Source organism: Cydia splendana, chromosome 5, assembly GCF_910591565.1.
Source record: "Cydia splendana chromosome 5, ilCydSple1.2, whole genome shotgun sequence".
In the NCBI taxonomy this organism is placed as follows: domain Eukaryota; kingdom Metazoa; phylum Arthropoda; class Insecta; order Lepidoptera; family Tortricidae; genus Cydia; species Cydia splendana.
Genome location: NC_085964.1, coordinates 2,039,105 through 2,055,581, shown reverse-complemented (window position 1 = coordinate 2,055,581; position 16,477 = coordinate 2,039,105). Strand labels below are relative to the sequence as shown.

Sequence of the window (16,477 nt, the reverse complement as noted above, 5' to 3'; positions counted from 1 at the left end):
GTCTTATTTATTTCTTCTGGCAACACCAGCATTATGACGTCGCTTGTCATCTTGTCAAAGTCGTACGTGTTTGTCATTATCAGTAATGTCAATGAATAGTGTTGTCACCTCTGTCACTGAAGCGATTCATTGTTTTGTTGTTTTCTCCTAAATCCCGTTGATCATCATCAGCCGTCCTACATTCGGTTTGGTTCGATTTAAATGATTCGCGCGGAGTGATCAAGCACGACTTGATGTGAACGTGGCTCGACAGTGAACAAGAAAGCAATGGGGATATTCGGGAACTCATCGCCTTTCGACCAAGATGTCGGTACGTGTTTTCTTAATTATCAGTAATCAGATTGGCTAGGCGGCGCCCGGCGTGACGCGGGGCGCTGCTATAGCTTGCACAACAAGCTGGTTAGATTACGTTTCTCAGCGGGAGGCAGGACCTAGCAACTGCATAGTTGACCTTCGTATTTCTGCATCGCTGCTTTTAAATGAAGTGAAGCAGTTAGTCCTAACCTATCCAGTCTAGGTTCAATTTACTATGATATACTTTATCATGACATTGTTCCAGTAGACATTAAGACTGGGGTATTAGTGATATAGTCCATGTTCAGCTAATGCTTACTGTTTCTTGACAAGCTGTTGCACTGCGAATGAAAATTATTATGCAATTATTATATTACAACTTTAATATCATGATATGAACTCGTACATTGTAAACTGACACCATAAGAAACTGAATTAAAAGGAATCCAAAATGTTTTTGAGTTCTAATCTGGCACAATGGACAAAAAAATGTTTTTTTACAAATGCATATATTTCATGAATATTTATCTAAATCAAAAAGTTTGAAGTACTTTTTTCTACAAATTAACAATCTCTTATAATATAGCACATTAATTACCTGCTAAATATGTTTAAAGATAAGGCTAAGTACCTATTTGTTAATTATAGAATAGAATAGAATAGAAATACATTTATTTATGAATTAAGTTCCAGACATACGATGATTGTTGTTGTGTTTAATTATCCCTTGTCAAACTATTATAAAGTAGTGGCAACTGTATAATAATATGGGCAGGGAGTAACCCAGAAAAAAAAACTACATATATGGCTTATGAATTTTATTTGGGTTATAGTAGTTGTGAGAACTACAAGTATGTATTGTTTTATGCCTAAATACATAAAAAACATTAAGCCTTAAAACATCACAAAATGTGGGAGGTTGTAAGTTCAAACCTCCTCCCTGTCACTTTCTACTCAACTATGGTTGATTAGGGCTAACTTCATATAAAGATTACAAAGTACATATTAACCCTCTGCGACTGATGTGTGGTCTATCAGACACCGCCAAATTTTTTTTTGTCTCGCTCATTACCTTCCTCAAACGACTCGCGGCATCGGACAGTGATGCCCGAGCGGCAATGTGGTGCATGCATCGGGACATATGAGCTGCGGGTGTCCCACAGACATGAGCACAGCAATAAGTCCTGGGTCTGACAGACCTCACCTCATAAAAATATGTACTTGTCCATAGTAATTATGGTGTCTATCAGCACCTCTAGCACAACTGGCCGCGACAGGCGCGAGAAGAGACAGATCGGCGCGACTTGGCGGCTTGTCGCGTGTTGGCAGCACAACTCACGCGCGAGAGCCGCGACAAACTCGCGATCAGGTGTCACTGTCAGAAAATGACAACGATCGCGACTTTGAACTAAAATCCGTAGCACAACTGCCTATTTTGAGACAAAATATTCTCTCGGCTTTATGTCAATCCGCGAGTTGAAGTCTACGCGACTTTATAACGCGACTCGCTCTCGCGGGTGGTTTGCTTGTACTTTTTTAACTGAACTCATGATAATTATAACTTAAAAACAAGTTTCATATATTATGTAATAATATAATTTGTATAATTACTTATTGCCCTAAGGGATAAGGAAGTATGGAACAATCACTAAATGCGCTTTACGCACTCTTATATCGATTATGCACGGTGATACCTGTATACAAGTACCACAACACACCCATCATGTTTACAACTTTAATTTCAAACAGCTAGCTTGTAGGTACTCAATTAAGTAAATAGGTACATATGTAGGATTTTTGAAATTTCAATTCAGGTTCGTAAGTTTGTAAAAGTATAATCCTAAGACTTCCTTACACAAAACTTTTATCAACCTAACAACTAACAACGGAGCCCGCTTGATGCTTGTACATAAACGAAGCCGATGAGGTGGGTAGGTACAAATGTTCAAAACAAACTATCCAACTTATTAAGTAATATAGTAGTAAGTAGTTAACTTATTATTATTAAGTAAGCCTTAGTAGTAGTATTTAGGATCACGGTTAGATGTCTAATTTCAACAATCTCTTACTATTTAGGTACCGTTTGGAACCTTCCTCGAGTTCAACAAAACATACCTACATGTGGCCTGTGCCCGCTGCATCGTACTGTAACAGAATGATGTAATACGTGGCTGTAACAGGATCATGTCCGGCTCAAAATCATGCTTTGTATGAAATATTATCAGTCATCACCCACTAAACCATTCCGTCCCCTGCCAACACCATACTGTGACGTGACTGGACCGACCCGACCAACAATATTTTGAAGGAGTCGTTACGCTCATGTCATAGTCTGCGTAGCATAGGTACGGTTATCATATGGTCTACTCTACCATATTGAAACTCCTCTAGATCATACCCCCGTTCTAGATGTTTCACTTCATGTTTGACAGGGTCTGATACGATCATGCTATGATACGTTGCTGTCAGCATTAAGTATGAAGTGGGCCTTGGGGAGCTAATCATGGCTTCTAGGAGTTGTAGGTACCTACCTACTTTATTTTTGTTTCATTTTAGGTAAAAAATACAGGAGTGAAAAAAAAAACAATATTTAAATTAATAATATATTGCTTTGCCTTATATATTCTTGCAATATTCGACTTCTTATTATTAAACCTAATATATTATTAACATCTAGAACCACAATAGAGAAATTGTAATAATCTTCTTTATTACCCTTGAAAAGTATTTTCTCTCTTCCTTTTTCTTCGACATGCGGCGTAGGACAATTAAATATCACCCTGGAAAGAAAATTGGTTTGTAAACAAAAAAATAAAATATGGTCGTGACTTCATCGAGGACTATGAAATAAGCTTTTCATATCAATTTGTCAAATCATAAACAGTTACACAGTACACATACACACAAATGCCATCCATTATTGGCACAATATTTGCTTATGAAAGCAGAAAAATATAAATGATCGTATTAGATTCATAATTGTTACATATTTGCTGTAACTTATTTTTAAAATGTGTTTTTCAATTAAAAAACACATCCAGATTGTTTACCTATTTCTAATGCTAAAAAAACGAACTATAGATAGGTACGCCATAACCATTATGGTTATTATAATAGTTCACTTCCTCGGTGGTGTTCTTAAAGCTAAAGCGCTTCTCACATCTTAGTGACTTTAGAAACGGGGACAGCTCCGCGTTTGAAACCTAAAAGCTTGCCTAGTGTGTTTCTTTTCCTGACTCTCCACTTCGGGGCCCGTTGGCACGTTCCTGTTAACAATATTTTCCTTTGGGTGCTGGGATATCAATCGTGTCTAGGATAATGCTGGACCTATTCTGAAAAAAAAAACACAATTTACAACAGGAATATGAGAACTAAAACCAATAATAGCAATTCCATTAATTATAGTTATTTACAAAAATATTTTATTTAAAAGGTTTATTAAACAGAAATTAAAAAACAATATATATTTTAAGGAATATTATCAAAATTTAGTATATAAGGCTCTATTACTTACATTTTTTTCATATTTTTTCTCGTAATTAAATGTTGACAAAATTTGAAAGTTCCTTGACTTTGACAGGAAAAACTTAACCATCGACAATAAACTAGATTTTTTACCACCAAAGAACGAATGAAATAGCGCAACCCTGTTTCCGATTCAGTGTTGTCACATGTAAATAGCATTTATGTTTAGACTTTGATTCTATCGGGGAACACTGATGAGTCGCGCCGCGACTTTGAGTTCTCTACGCGGCTGTTGCAGTCGCGGGTACAAGTTGTGCTACGGAAATCGACAGATTTGACAGCCGCGGGAATGTCGACTCGAGTCGCGGTCTAAGTCGCGGATGCAAGATGTGCTAGAGGTGCTGACGTCACCTCACAAAAATAGTAATGTTTCTATAGTGTCTGAGAGACCTCACCACATAAATAATTATATTTTACATAGTTGATTGACGAAAATCCTTTAAAATAAGTACCAACTTCAGGATTAGTGCCTTATTCTGTCTTTAGATTTTCTCTATTTTTTTTAGGGTTCCGTACCCAAAGGGTAAAACGGGACCCTATTACTAAGACTTCGCTGTCCGTCCGTCCGTCCGTCCGTCCGTCCGTCCGTCCGTCCGTCCGTCTGTCACCAGGCTGTATCTCACGAACCGTGATAGCTAGACAGTTGAAATTTTCACAGATGATGTATTTCTGTTGCCGCTATAACAACAAATACTAAAAACAGAATAAAATAAAGATTTAAATGGGGCTCCCATACAACAAACGTGATTTTTGACCAAAGTTAAGCAACGTCGGGAGTGGTCAGTACTTGGATGGGTGACCGTTTTTTTTTTGCTTTTTTTTCGTTTTTTTTTTTGCATTATGGTACGGAACCCTTCGTGCGCGAGTCCGACTTGCACTTGCCCGGTTTTTTTAAAGTATAAATATAATGTTCAAAAGAAGGAAAATTAATGAAGTTACTTGAAGTTGCTGATTGTTAAGTTTTTTGAAATTTTTTTGTTAGCCTAAGTACAAATTGTAAGAAACTGTGATCCCATTAAAATTTATTATATATTTCTTATGGATTGATTGTTATATAAAACAATAGTTACCATTTTGCCATTAGTTTATTTTTAATGAATCATCGAAAATGACATCTGATAGACACCACATCAGTAGAATCTCTCTAAAAAAGTCACCACAGTTGCAGAGGGTTAACAAATATCTCTAGGACCAACCAACAAATTTAACAGTGGTGACTAGTTTGGGCATTGAACAATGAATAACAGTTAAACTTTATGCAGGTATTAGCATAATGTTCTTAACCCCATTTTCTTCTTACACAGCTATTGTTATTGCTCTATTACATGATTTTACCCAGCTAGAGAGCTGTATAATCTTAGTAAAACATTTAAAATTGATTGTAAGTAGTTTTCAAAGGTAAAATGTGATTGATAAAACAAGGAATTCTGACGTATGGTCAGTACTTGGATGGGTGACCGTTTTTTTTTTGCTTTTTTTTCGTTTTTTTTTTTTGCATTATGGTACGGAACCCTTCGTGCGCGAGTCCGACTCGCACTTGCCCGGTTTTTTTAAAGTATAAATATAATGTTCAAAAGAAGGAACATTAATGAAGTTACTTGAAGTTGCTGATTGTTAAGTTTTTTGAAATTTTTTTGTTAGCCTAAGTACAAATTGTAAGAAACTGTGATCCCATTAAAATTTATTATATATTTCTTATGGATTGATTGTTATATAAAACAATAGTTACCATTTTGCCATTAGTTTATTTTTAATGAATCATCGAAAATGACATCTGATAGACACCACATCAGTAGAATCTCTCTAAAAAAGTCACCACAGTTGCAGAGGGTTAACAAATATCTCTAGGACCAACCAACAAATTTAACAGTGGTGACTAGTTTGGGCATTGAACAATGAATAACAGTTAAACTTTATGCAGGTATTAGCATAATGTTCTTAACCCCATTTTCTTCTTACACAGCTATTGTTATTGCTCTATTACATGATTTTACCCAGCTAGAGAGCTGTATAATCTTAGTAAAACATTTAAAATTGATTGTAAGTAGCTTTCAAAGGTAAAATGTGATTGATAAAACAAGGAATTCTGACGTATGGTCAGTACTTGGATGGGTGACCGTTTTTTTTTTGCTTTTTTTTCGTTTTTTTTTTTTGCATTATGGTACGGAACCCTTCGTGCGCGAGTCCGACTCGCACTTGCCCGGTTTTTTTAAAGTATAAATATAATGTTCAAAAGAAGGAAAATTAATGAAGTTACTTGAAGTTGCTGATTGTTAAGTTTTTTGAAATTTTTTTGTTAGCCTAAGTACAAATTGTAAGAAACTGTGATCCCATTAAAATTTATTATATATTTCTTATGGATTGATTGTTATATAAAACAATAGTTACCATTTTGCCATTAGTTTATTTTTAATGAATCATCGAAAATGACATCTGATAGACACCACATCAGTAGAATCTCTCTAAAAAAGTCACCACAGTTGCAGAGGGTTAACAAATATCTCTAGGACCAACCAACAAATTTAACAGTGGTGACTAGTTTGGGCATTGAACAATGAATAACAGTTAAACTTTATGCAGGTATTAGCATAATGTTCTTAACCCCATTTTCTTCTTACACAGCTATTGTTATTGCTCTATTACATGATTTTACCCAGCTAGAGAGCTGTATAATCTTAGTAAAACATTTAAAATAAATTGTAAGTAGTTTTCAAAGGTAAAATGTGATTGATAAAACAAGGAATTCTGACGTATCTTAATGCGCAGTATATCTTCTATAACTTTGTTTTGTAAAAGAAAATCTACTATAATTATATCTTATGAATATTGCATGAAAGAAAGCAAATTGTTTGCGCAATTTGTGACTTAAAACGTGGACATACTAGCCTCCACAACCATAATATGGGTCTTACTCCTAAGTTGGTTAGTAAAAAGTTATTACAGGTAACTACAATCTGGTTAAAGGCTTGGCTGTGTGCGACTGGTTGGTACCATCCCCCACTCTCTTAACTGTCCATTGGTGGACCTTATGCCGTTAGTAATAAGGTCCACCGATGGACAGTTAAGAGTGTTGCTGTTTGTACTATGTTAAGTTAGTAAAAGTTTAATACTTAAACTAGATTTTGTGTCAAAACTAAACCAATGGGCAACTTCTTTACCAACCACCTGGGTAAAATTGAAAGGTGACAACCAAAAAACACTTATTGCATAAAAATTATTAAACTAAAATCTAATTTTGTTACTAATATGGTTCACTATGGCACTAAATTTGTGGTTGTAATCAATGAGTTTTTGCTGTCACCTGACAAAATGCTGAACCTTTGACTGCGTCATTAATAGTTTTATTTAAAATTAGAAAGTTCAATATCCTAATATAAGTAGCACTTATCAAAATGAATTATCTTATCATAACTATTTAGTTACATACTTAAATAATGAATCATATCTCCTTATAGTAGACACGGACCACCTCTACTACGTAGTATAGAAACTGATATATTGATGACTCATAAAGTAAGAGCTTATATCAATGATTCATATATTTATTCGGTATGCGGTATATATGCGGTAGGTTTTAATATTGGTACATGGAAATATATACTTATTCAGTATCTATAAATCACTGGTGAGGTGTGCAATAACGAGTTAGTTAGTTAGTTATACTGGGCATTTTCCGCAAGTCGACAACCTCGACACCTCAGCTCCTCCATGAAACCTAGCAGTGTCTTAGGTTGCTAACTACCTGCATCAGTGTGCACGGAGTCCCTAGGTATGGTTCCTGTATACTTCTACCTGTTTACAGTTTACATGCATTTTCTACATGTATACAGAAAAGGCGACAAACGAGAACAACTCGAGTGAAGACTGGGCCTTAATCCTAGAGATCTGCGACCGCGCAGGCGCCGGGGCGACCGCGGCGAGGGACTGTCTGCGCGCCGTCACGCGTCGATTGGCCCACACCGACCCTCATGTACAACTGAAGGTATGCTTCCATTATTGAGCTGATGAAGCTATATCAATAGGCCATGATTCTAGAGATCTGTGACCGTGCGGGCGCCGGGGCGACCGCGGCGAGAGACTGCCTGCGCGCCGTCACGCGTCGATTGGCCCACACCGACCCTCATGTACAATTGAAGGTATGGATCAGTCATTGAAACAGTGGCGGATTTGCAGTGTTGGCCGCCCTAGGCCCCAGGCCTTGTAGTAACTACTAGCCGCCCCTTCCTCAGCAGTCTCAGCACCCATCATATAGACTGCCACCTTGCTGCCGACCCACATGTCTTGCCGCCCTATGCTCGGGCCTACTGTGCCTTAGGGCAAATCCGCTACTGCATTGAAAGCGCTCATAAAGTAATAGCAATAAAGCCTGGCCTGAGCCCTAAATCTGGAGATCTGCGTCCGTGCGTTAGTATTTATTCTTTGTTAATTACTGACTTATTTTCCTCGTAATCGACCTCGATAAATATGAAATACCTACTCAAGTATTACCCATGTTATCCTTGACTTATATCGATATAATAAATGGTTATGTTATGTGGTTATTATGTTTATGCTGTTGTACAATCTACAATGTTCATCACACGGTTAAAAGGTTAGGAACCCTGGTTAACCTTTATTTAGGGTAAATATTAGGAGACCAACTGAATTGTTGAAACGCTTTTTTTTTAAGTTACGACAAATATCTCGATTTGTCTTTCAATTTCGTGTCAAAACCCCTATGCTAATTTAAACTTTAATCTTATTATTATCAAAGATTGCACAGCTAAAGTAGATGTCGATGCCTGAAAATTGACGTTTAAGAATGCAGTACGAAAATAGTATATGTATTTAAGCTCCGTAAAGCGTCATCAACTAATCAGTCAAACGATTTTTTCCCTAGACTGTACATGTAACTGTTTTACAATGATAGTAGAACAAATTGTTGTACGATCTTCAAAAAACTTACAAAGAGTTGTAATTATTAAGTTATCTATCATTTTACACATATATATTCCTTCCAGGCCGCGACCCTCCTCGACGCCTGCGTCTCCAACTGCGGCCGCAACTTCCTCCTAGAGGTCGCCTCTCGCGACTTTCTTCACGAGTTCCGCCGTCTGCTAGCGCGAGCTCAGCCTCCTGTGGCGCGCCGACTACGAGGACTGTTAAAAAAATGGGCGGAGAATGAGTTCAAGGGCGATCCGCAGCTCGATTTGGTGCCTTCGCTGTATTTGAAGTTACGCGTTGAAGGCGAGTTGAACTATGTGCATGGCTATTTTACGAATGAATTTCATTCATAATGTGTCCATGTAATTTTTAATCTCGTTGCACATCAGAAAAGTTCTCGAGGTTTCAGGTTTAACCCGTCTTAGTTGTTTTATTTGTTTAAAGCCGTTTTTCTATTCTATAGGCCACGACTTCGAAACCAGCGAACCTGCGGCCGCCCCCGCCCAATCCGCGACGTCCGCCGCCGCGGCCCGCGAGCACGACGACCTCGCGCGCGCCATAGAGCTGTCCCTCCGCGAGAGCGGCGCCGGCGCCGGCGGCGGCGGCGTGACCGGCGGCGCGCTGTACCCGCGCGTGGAGGCGGCGGGGGCGCCGGCGCCGGGGCCCGCGCCCCCGCCGGCGCCGGTGCCCGCCGCGCCCGCGCCCAGGAAAGTGCGCGCGCTCTACGACTTTGAGGCCGCTGAGGATAATGAGCTGACGTTTTTAGCTGGAGAGATACGTTAGTACCATTACTATACCTTTATTGACCGAGCGACGAAGCGTCTCAGCTGGGACAAAAAAAGCTTTCGGGTCTCTGTCCGGCCGTTCTACTTTCCGGGCCGCATTTTAAAATTAACCTTCGTTTAAGTTTATGATTAAATATGTCCCCTCCCCCGGAGGCCGGAACACGATTGTACGTTTTGCCGTTCTTAAAAATATTCCAAAACTACGTTCCTGTATAACTTAAAATTTGTTTTAGTGTGGGTGACGGACGCGAGCGACCCCAACTGGTGGAAGGGGAGCAACGAGCGCGGCGAGGGGCTCTTCCCTGCAAACTTTGTCAGTGCCGATCTCGAGCCTGCTCCAAGTTAGTATACCTACTCTAAGACTAGGACACACTGCATACATAGTAATGAGCCGAATATGGAGTTTGCCTTATTCGTATTCGGCCAAATGTTCGGTTCAGAGTCAGATTTTACCGAACGGAAAATTCGGCCGAATTATTCGGTTCATCTGTCTAATAAACCATTTGAAAACGCTTTAATTACATTACCAACTAAAGATGACTCGCTTCCTAGGCAATTCCCTAGAAACAAACTGGTCAAAAGGCAAGATTTCTGGTAAATGCATACTTGCGGTAACCGCAACGCATCTCCATTTCATACTGTATACCATCGCACTGGTGCGAGCTGGAGCATTGGCTGTAAGTTATGACTAAGGATGGTATTCCATTTGTCCAATATCTTGGTCCAATGTGTATTTGCGTCTCACATTTTGCTTAATGAGAGAGTGAGACGCAATGCACATTGGACAGGTGGAATACCACCCCTAACTAAATGGCTTATCCACAGAGATCGAGTCGCGTTCAGGCGGCAAGAGCGTCCAGTTCGCGGCCTCCTCCGGCCCTATTCAAGAGGAAGAGGAGGAGCCGGAAATAGATGAAGCGGCGTTAGACGCGGCGTTGCTCGCGTTACATGAGGCTAGCCCTGAAGCACCCGCTCCTGGGGAAGAGGATCTCGCTAGGCACGAGGTAAATCCAATGATTGGCACTTAAACTAGTTATTGACACTTATTTCTGTTCAAAACTTCATGTTTGAAGGCTCCAGCCCTACTATGCTACCATGGTTATGGTTACGGATGCCTCATGTTGAGATAAGGCGTTATACTTTGGGGTAACTAAAGATATGTTAAATACTTAGATATTTATTACTGCAAAAGCAATGCATTAGAAAGAGTCCTTCAGACGAGAATAAACGTTTAATTCGCTGCCTCCTCCGGTCCTATTGAAGAGGAAGAGAAATAGATACGGCGTTGCTCGCGTTACACGACGTTAGAACAGCACCCGTTTCAGGGGAAGATGATCTTGCTAGGCACGAGGTATAGATCCAATTATAGGCACTTAAACTAGTTATTGACACTTATTTCTGTTCGAAATCTACCATGGTTGAAGGTGCTAACCCTACTATGCTACCATGGTTACGATAAGGTATGGCATTATTATTTGGGCCAGCTTAAGTGATGTTACGAAACGATTCATAGACCTTCGATCCTAGGTTTTTTAAATTTTCGGCCTTTTCTACTGCTGAAGTTAGCCCTGATTTGAAGTTAACTAAAGGATTGAGTTCAACATCAGTGAATTGGAACCCATTGCATAGTGCATAACTAAATATGTGTCGCTTAACTTCAAACTCAGGTAAATCCGTTCGACCCTCTCAGCAAATATCTACCCTATTACCTTTTCTTAATACCAAAATCGCATAATCTGACAGATGCAAAGCAAAGCAAAGTGTTCGAGAAACTTATTCTGAATCAACTATTGTCACATTTCAACAGAAACAAACTGCTTGATAGCAATCAATTTGGTTTCACCAAAGGTCGATCAACTACTGACGCCGGTGCGGTACTTCTAAAACACATCTTTGATGCCTGGGAAAAGCTCAAGATGCTGTTGGAATTTTCTGTGATCTGTCAAAGGCGCGTTGCGTTGATCACGAAAATTTAAAGAGAAAATTAAGCCGCTATGGGATAAAAGCTAGTGCCCTTGACCTGGTCTCATCATACCTTTCGGATAGAACTCAGCGAGTAGTTATTAATGGAACTCAATCGGCGGGGTCCCCGGTAGCCCTCGGAGTGCCTCAAGGTTCAATTCTTGGTCCCTTCCTGTTTTTGGTATACATTAATGACTTACCAAAAGTTGTGCAAGATAGACATGATATAGTGTTATTTGCAGATGACACTTCCCTTATATTTAAAGTGGACAGAAAGGAAAATAGCTTCGAGAGCATTAATGACGCGCTATCTACCATAGTAAACTGGTTTACGGCAAACAATTTGCTTTTGAACGCCAAGAAAACCAAATGCATCAAGTTTACGCTACCTAACGTCAAGCAGGTAAATAACAGCAAGATTAAAATAAAAGGTGATACGCTGGAATTTGAGGATCGAACTGTTTTCCTGGGAGTCACTCTAGACTCCAAACTGCAATGGCATGCACATATAGGCACTCTAGCCGGAAAACTTAGTTCAGCAGCCTATGCAGTGAGGAGAATCAAACAGCTAACAAACGTAGAGACGGCCAGGCTGGTATACTTTAGTTACTTCCATAGTGTTATGTCTTATGGAATTCTGTTGTGGGGAAAAGCGGCAGATATTCAGACAATATTTGTGCTGCGACGAGCTGTACGTTCCATCTATGGACTGGGCGCTCGAGTATCCCTATGAGCGAAATTCAAAGAAGTTAACATTCTTACCGTTGCATCTCAATACATACTAGAGAATATTATGTATGTTCGGAAAAACATCCACGAATTCAAGGTTAACAGTGATATCCATAACTATAAAACTAGAAACAAACATAAGCTTGCTGTGCCCGCCCACCGCCTCCGTAAGGTTATTACGTCTTTCGTCGGGAACTGTACACGTTTTTATAACAAAGTCCCCACTGATGTAGTGAATTTACCACTTCACAAATTTAAGTCGCACATTAAGCGCTCCTTGTTAAGTAAGGCGTACTACACTGTAAATGATTTTATAAACGATAGAGATGCCTTTAAGCAGGTAGCTTGATTTCATTAGTATAATAAGAGCTAAATAAATATTGTTTTTTTTTTTTTTACAATGTGAATTAAATATGCTAGTGTCCAGTAGAATTGACACATGAGACAATGATGTTCTCGCTTGATTAAATTGTTTAATTTAATTTTAGTTTTGGACACTTGGAGACCTTATACATCTCTAAGTATTTATTTATATATTTTATTTTTGATTGTACATACCTATATTTTTAATGTTTCTGACACTTAGAGACCTTTACATCTCTAAGTCAACTTAGGCTAGTAATTATGTGAAGCTATACTGTCTTTTTATGTAACATACGAGCACAAAATGCCGAGTCTTACAGCTACATGTTATTACTATTTTAATATTATTATAGGCCGGTAGCTTGAACATGTCATGCTCGCTTAAAAGTCTTTGCTTACGGTGGCGTCGTTGATCGGGTCGCCACTTTCCCGAATGAAGGTTGAGGGAGGCGATGGCTGAGATACGCGTCATACTCGTGAACGGGTGCTGTTTGTGGAGACTGGTCTGTTTAAGCTAACACAAGCTATTATACTTAGTAACTTTATTTTTATTAATTAATTACAGTGAGACGCCTCATTCTGCTCTCGTATGTTTCTTTTCTCTTAATGAATGTATTAATTATACAGGATATTGACTCTTGGAGACCCTATACATCTCTAAGGATAACTTGATAAACTATATAATCTTATAGTTCTGACACCTAGAGACATTTACACCTCTAAATATTATAGATTTTTTTTTGTGTTTTGTATCTGTATTTTTTATGTAATTCGACATTAAGAGACCATATACATCTCTTAGTAATTGTAATACGTTAGATTGAATTCTTAGTTTTATTTTATAAAATTGTTGATGTTATTATTTTTGCATGTATGTAAATTCAATGATGACGTGTAAAAGTGCCCTTGTGGCCTATTTGCTGAATAAATGTTGATGTTTGATGTTTGTTTGATGTTTGATGGATTTACCCGAGTTTGAAGTTAAGCTACTCATATCTCTTTTGTAATATTTTTTTGGTTTTGTTCAACTACCAGGCTCGCGCGCTCCGTCAGGCCGGCGTGGTGGACGCGGCGCTGCAGCGCGCCGACGCCCGCCACGCGCGCCTCACGCAGCTCTCCGCCGAGCTCGTCGACGCGCTCAACCTCTACCACCACCTCATGCGGGAACCCCTCAAGCCTTACAACATGCCTCAGCCACATATACCGGGGGTGCCTCCTGGTGTGCCAGGTACGTAATAAACATTATAATTACGCCTCACGCAGAAGTCGTAGAACTCGTCGACGCGCTCAACCTATATCAGTCTCATGCGTCAAACACTACGGTATTCCTCACCCCACATACCGGAACTGGGTTGACGCGCTCAACTCCTCAAGCCCTCCGGCATTCCTCAGCCCCACACACCCAGAATGCCTCCTTCTGGTGTTCCAGGTGAGTAGTAAAACACAGCTCTCCGCGGAACCCTACGGCATTTCTCAACCCTACATACTCGTGGTGTATCGGGTGATTAATCCGCTCCGTTTCGTAGTTGAGGCTACGGAACTCTTTATGCGACCTCGGATTGACGCCGTTGGTGCAAAAAGCCAGTAGGCTGCCATACGGGCTCACCGTGGCATCCCGCCGCGCTCGCTTTAATTATTTCTGTGTACGTAATTGTAAACTGTGTGAGGTGTGCCATAAAAAGTATTCGATTGTATATTACCTATAAATAAATGCATGAATAAATAATCTATATATAATATTACTAGGTGTGCCGGGGCCGGCGCTGCCGCCACACCTGCAGCAGCTGCACTACTTCCCGCCGCCCGGCCCGCAGCATCCTCCCGGACAACCGCCGCAACCTAGGTAGGTATTGATATAATATCAGCTAAATATAGTCATCATCCTGTCCTAGCCGGTTTCGGCCTCGGCGACTGGGTATTCACTGGCTAGTGAGAGCGACGATCGTGAGCTCTCAGGTGGCTGACGTAGCCTATTTTTGCGGTGAATTGAACACCGACAAAATTGTAATTTATGACCGCAGGTGGTCGGGCCTTTAACTCGTTACGCTTCGTGTCGAGTTCCACTCGCCTCTGCTCTTCAAAGGCTTGCACTTTTGTACTCACTGAATATAGTAGACCTTTTCTGAAGTGATTTTTCGGCTCAAACATTAATCTGTTAAACAATAGGCATTGTTTATTTTATGCAGTGCGGCTAGCTACCGAATCCCTCATGACTCTCATGAGAGTCATGAGTAAGAAAAACGAGTTTTTAAAAAATCAATTTTACAGTTCTAGTTATATAGTTCAAATTGATGTAACAGCTTATTCGGAAATAACACATTTGGGTAATGTTGGGCGATCGACCCACATTCAGGTAAAAAAAATCGGAGATTACAAAAAATCGGTCCAGCCATTTTCGAGAACTCTGGTATAATATAATATATATTAATATATTCCTCGAAATAAAAATATCCCAACGAGCTTAGAATGTGCTCCTACGAAACTGTAAAGTTGGAAATACTTATTTAACCGTTTACTTTCAGGTGCTGAGATCGCGGCGTTGTTAATACGATTTTATTTTATTACCGACTTATTGTTAATCCTGTACCCGTATTTATTTCCAAGCACATTAGTCGCAAAATCGCATTCCGTGCCTCCGCGCACTGTTTGTACCTTAAAGGGTTAGGTTAGTGTAAAATTATCTGAGATTATTTGAATTTATTTATGAGGGTTCTTGATATCGTTGATTTTGGAGTATGGCGGCTATATGAACGTCTACATATATCAAATTTTAGACAAATCTTAAGGTAACATTCTAATGGCGTCTGCAGCAGCTTTGCAGTAGTAACGTTGCTGCAATTGTTATCAGAATGTCACCTTAAGTAGAGGGAATATGTATTTTAATGTATGATTTCAATTCGAACCGCTGCTGCAGTACGTTACGTACGTGTACGTTACGCCGTATTCTAAATAGAAACACAAAACGGTGTGCTGTCGCTTGCAGTCGGAATTGAAATTTTACATTTAGTTACCTATAAAAAGCGATGTCACCAACTATCAATAAATATTTTCGAATAGGACTGTTTTATTCCCGTGTAAGAAATATTAAAGAGTTATTTAAATTGTGGGAGTTGTTGATGGAAATATTTTAATCGAAATTTGTCTGTAAGCAAGTTTGTGTATAATAATGGACATGCAATAAAAGACTAATCATTATACTATTATTTTATTTATCTTATTATCAAAAAAGTTTAATCTAGCACCCAAGGAGAAAAATAGGTAACTTACTGTTTAGTGTCACTTAATTTTTGGACGCCATTTGACATAATAAATAATATTAGCTAATATTTCATGCATACGCCAACATCATTGGACTGGTACCTATACAGTTAACCTTTTCGACGCCTTGTCAAACACAAAAGCTGTCACGCGGACGCCACGTCACCGAAGTGTCAAAACTGAAATTGAACTTTATACATATGCACGTAGGTCTATGTTGCTCTGTGGTTTGTGGCCGATTAATCAGTCTGGCGTTGAACCTGCGGTGCGGATATATCGGTCATTGGCGTCCAAAAGGTTAATAGGCGTTTTTTGCAACTGTTGGTGTTCAAATACTTACTTAAAATATCGAGATCTAAATTATTTGTTAGTGAAATTGACTTAATGTTCTAACATGTTAGTAAGTGATTTGTATACTTAATATATCAGTAATAACTAATATAAATATAACACTCAATTGTCGGTTCTCACTCAAAGATACCATTAATTTTGCATCAAATATAATGATTAATTTTGGCTAAATTAATCGTGACAACGCGTCAGTCGAAGTTACATCATATTTACTTATACATTTGATTAAAAATTATTCAAACAAAAAACATCAAGTAATAATACAAGCATAATAAAATTATCCTTAA

At 39.1% G+C, this 16,477-nt stretch overlaps 1 protein-coding gene across 2 annotated transcripts; it reads left to right on the top strand.

The window, feature by feature from the left end:
- The first annotated feature begins 79 nt into the window (after positions 1-79).
- On the top strand, positions 80-15,776 carry LOC134790445 (signal transducing adapter molecule 1). Of its 2 annotated transcripts, XM_063761251.1 has the most exons (9): positions 80-310; positions 7,650-7,801; positions 8,820-9,045; positions 9,206-9,520; positions 9,761-9,868; positions 10,353-10,531; positions 13,617-13,809; positions 14,328-14,424; positions 15,104-15,776. In XM_063761251.1, the coding sequence occupies exons 1-9, from the start codon at positions 268-270 to the stop codon at positions 15,108-15,110; spliced, it is 1,320 nt and encodes a 439-aa protein (XP_063617321.1). In that variant the 5' UTR covers positions 80-267; the 3' UTR covers positions 15,111-15,776. The 2 variants fall into 2 exon arrangements, with proteins under 2 accessions (XP_063617321.1, XP_063617322.1); XM_063761252.1 differs by lacking the exons at positions 80-310; positions 7,650-7,801 and adding an exon at positions 7,842-7,955.
- Positions 15,777-16,477: the final 701 nt, after the last annotated feature.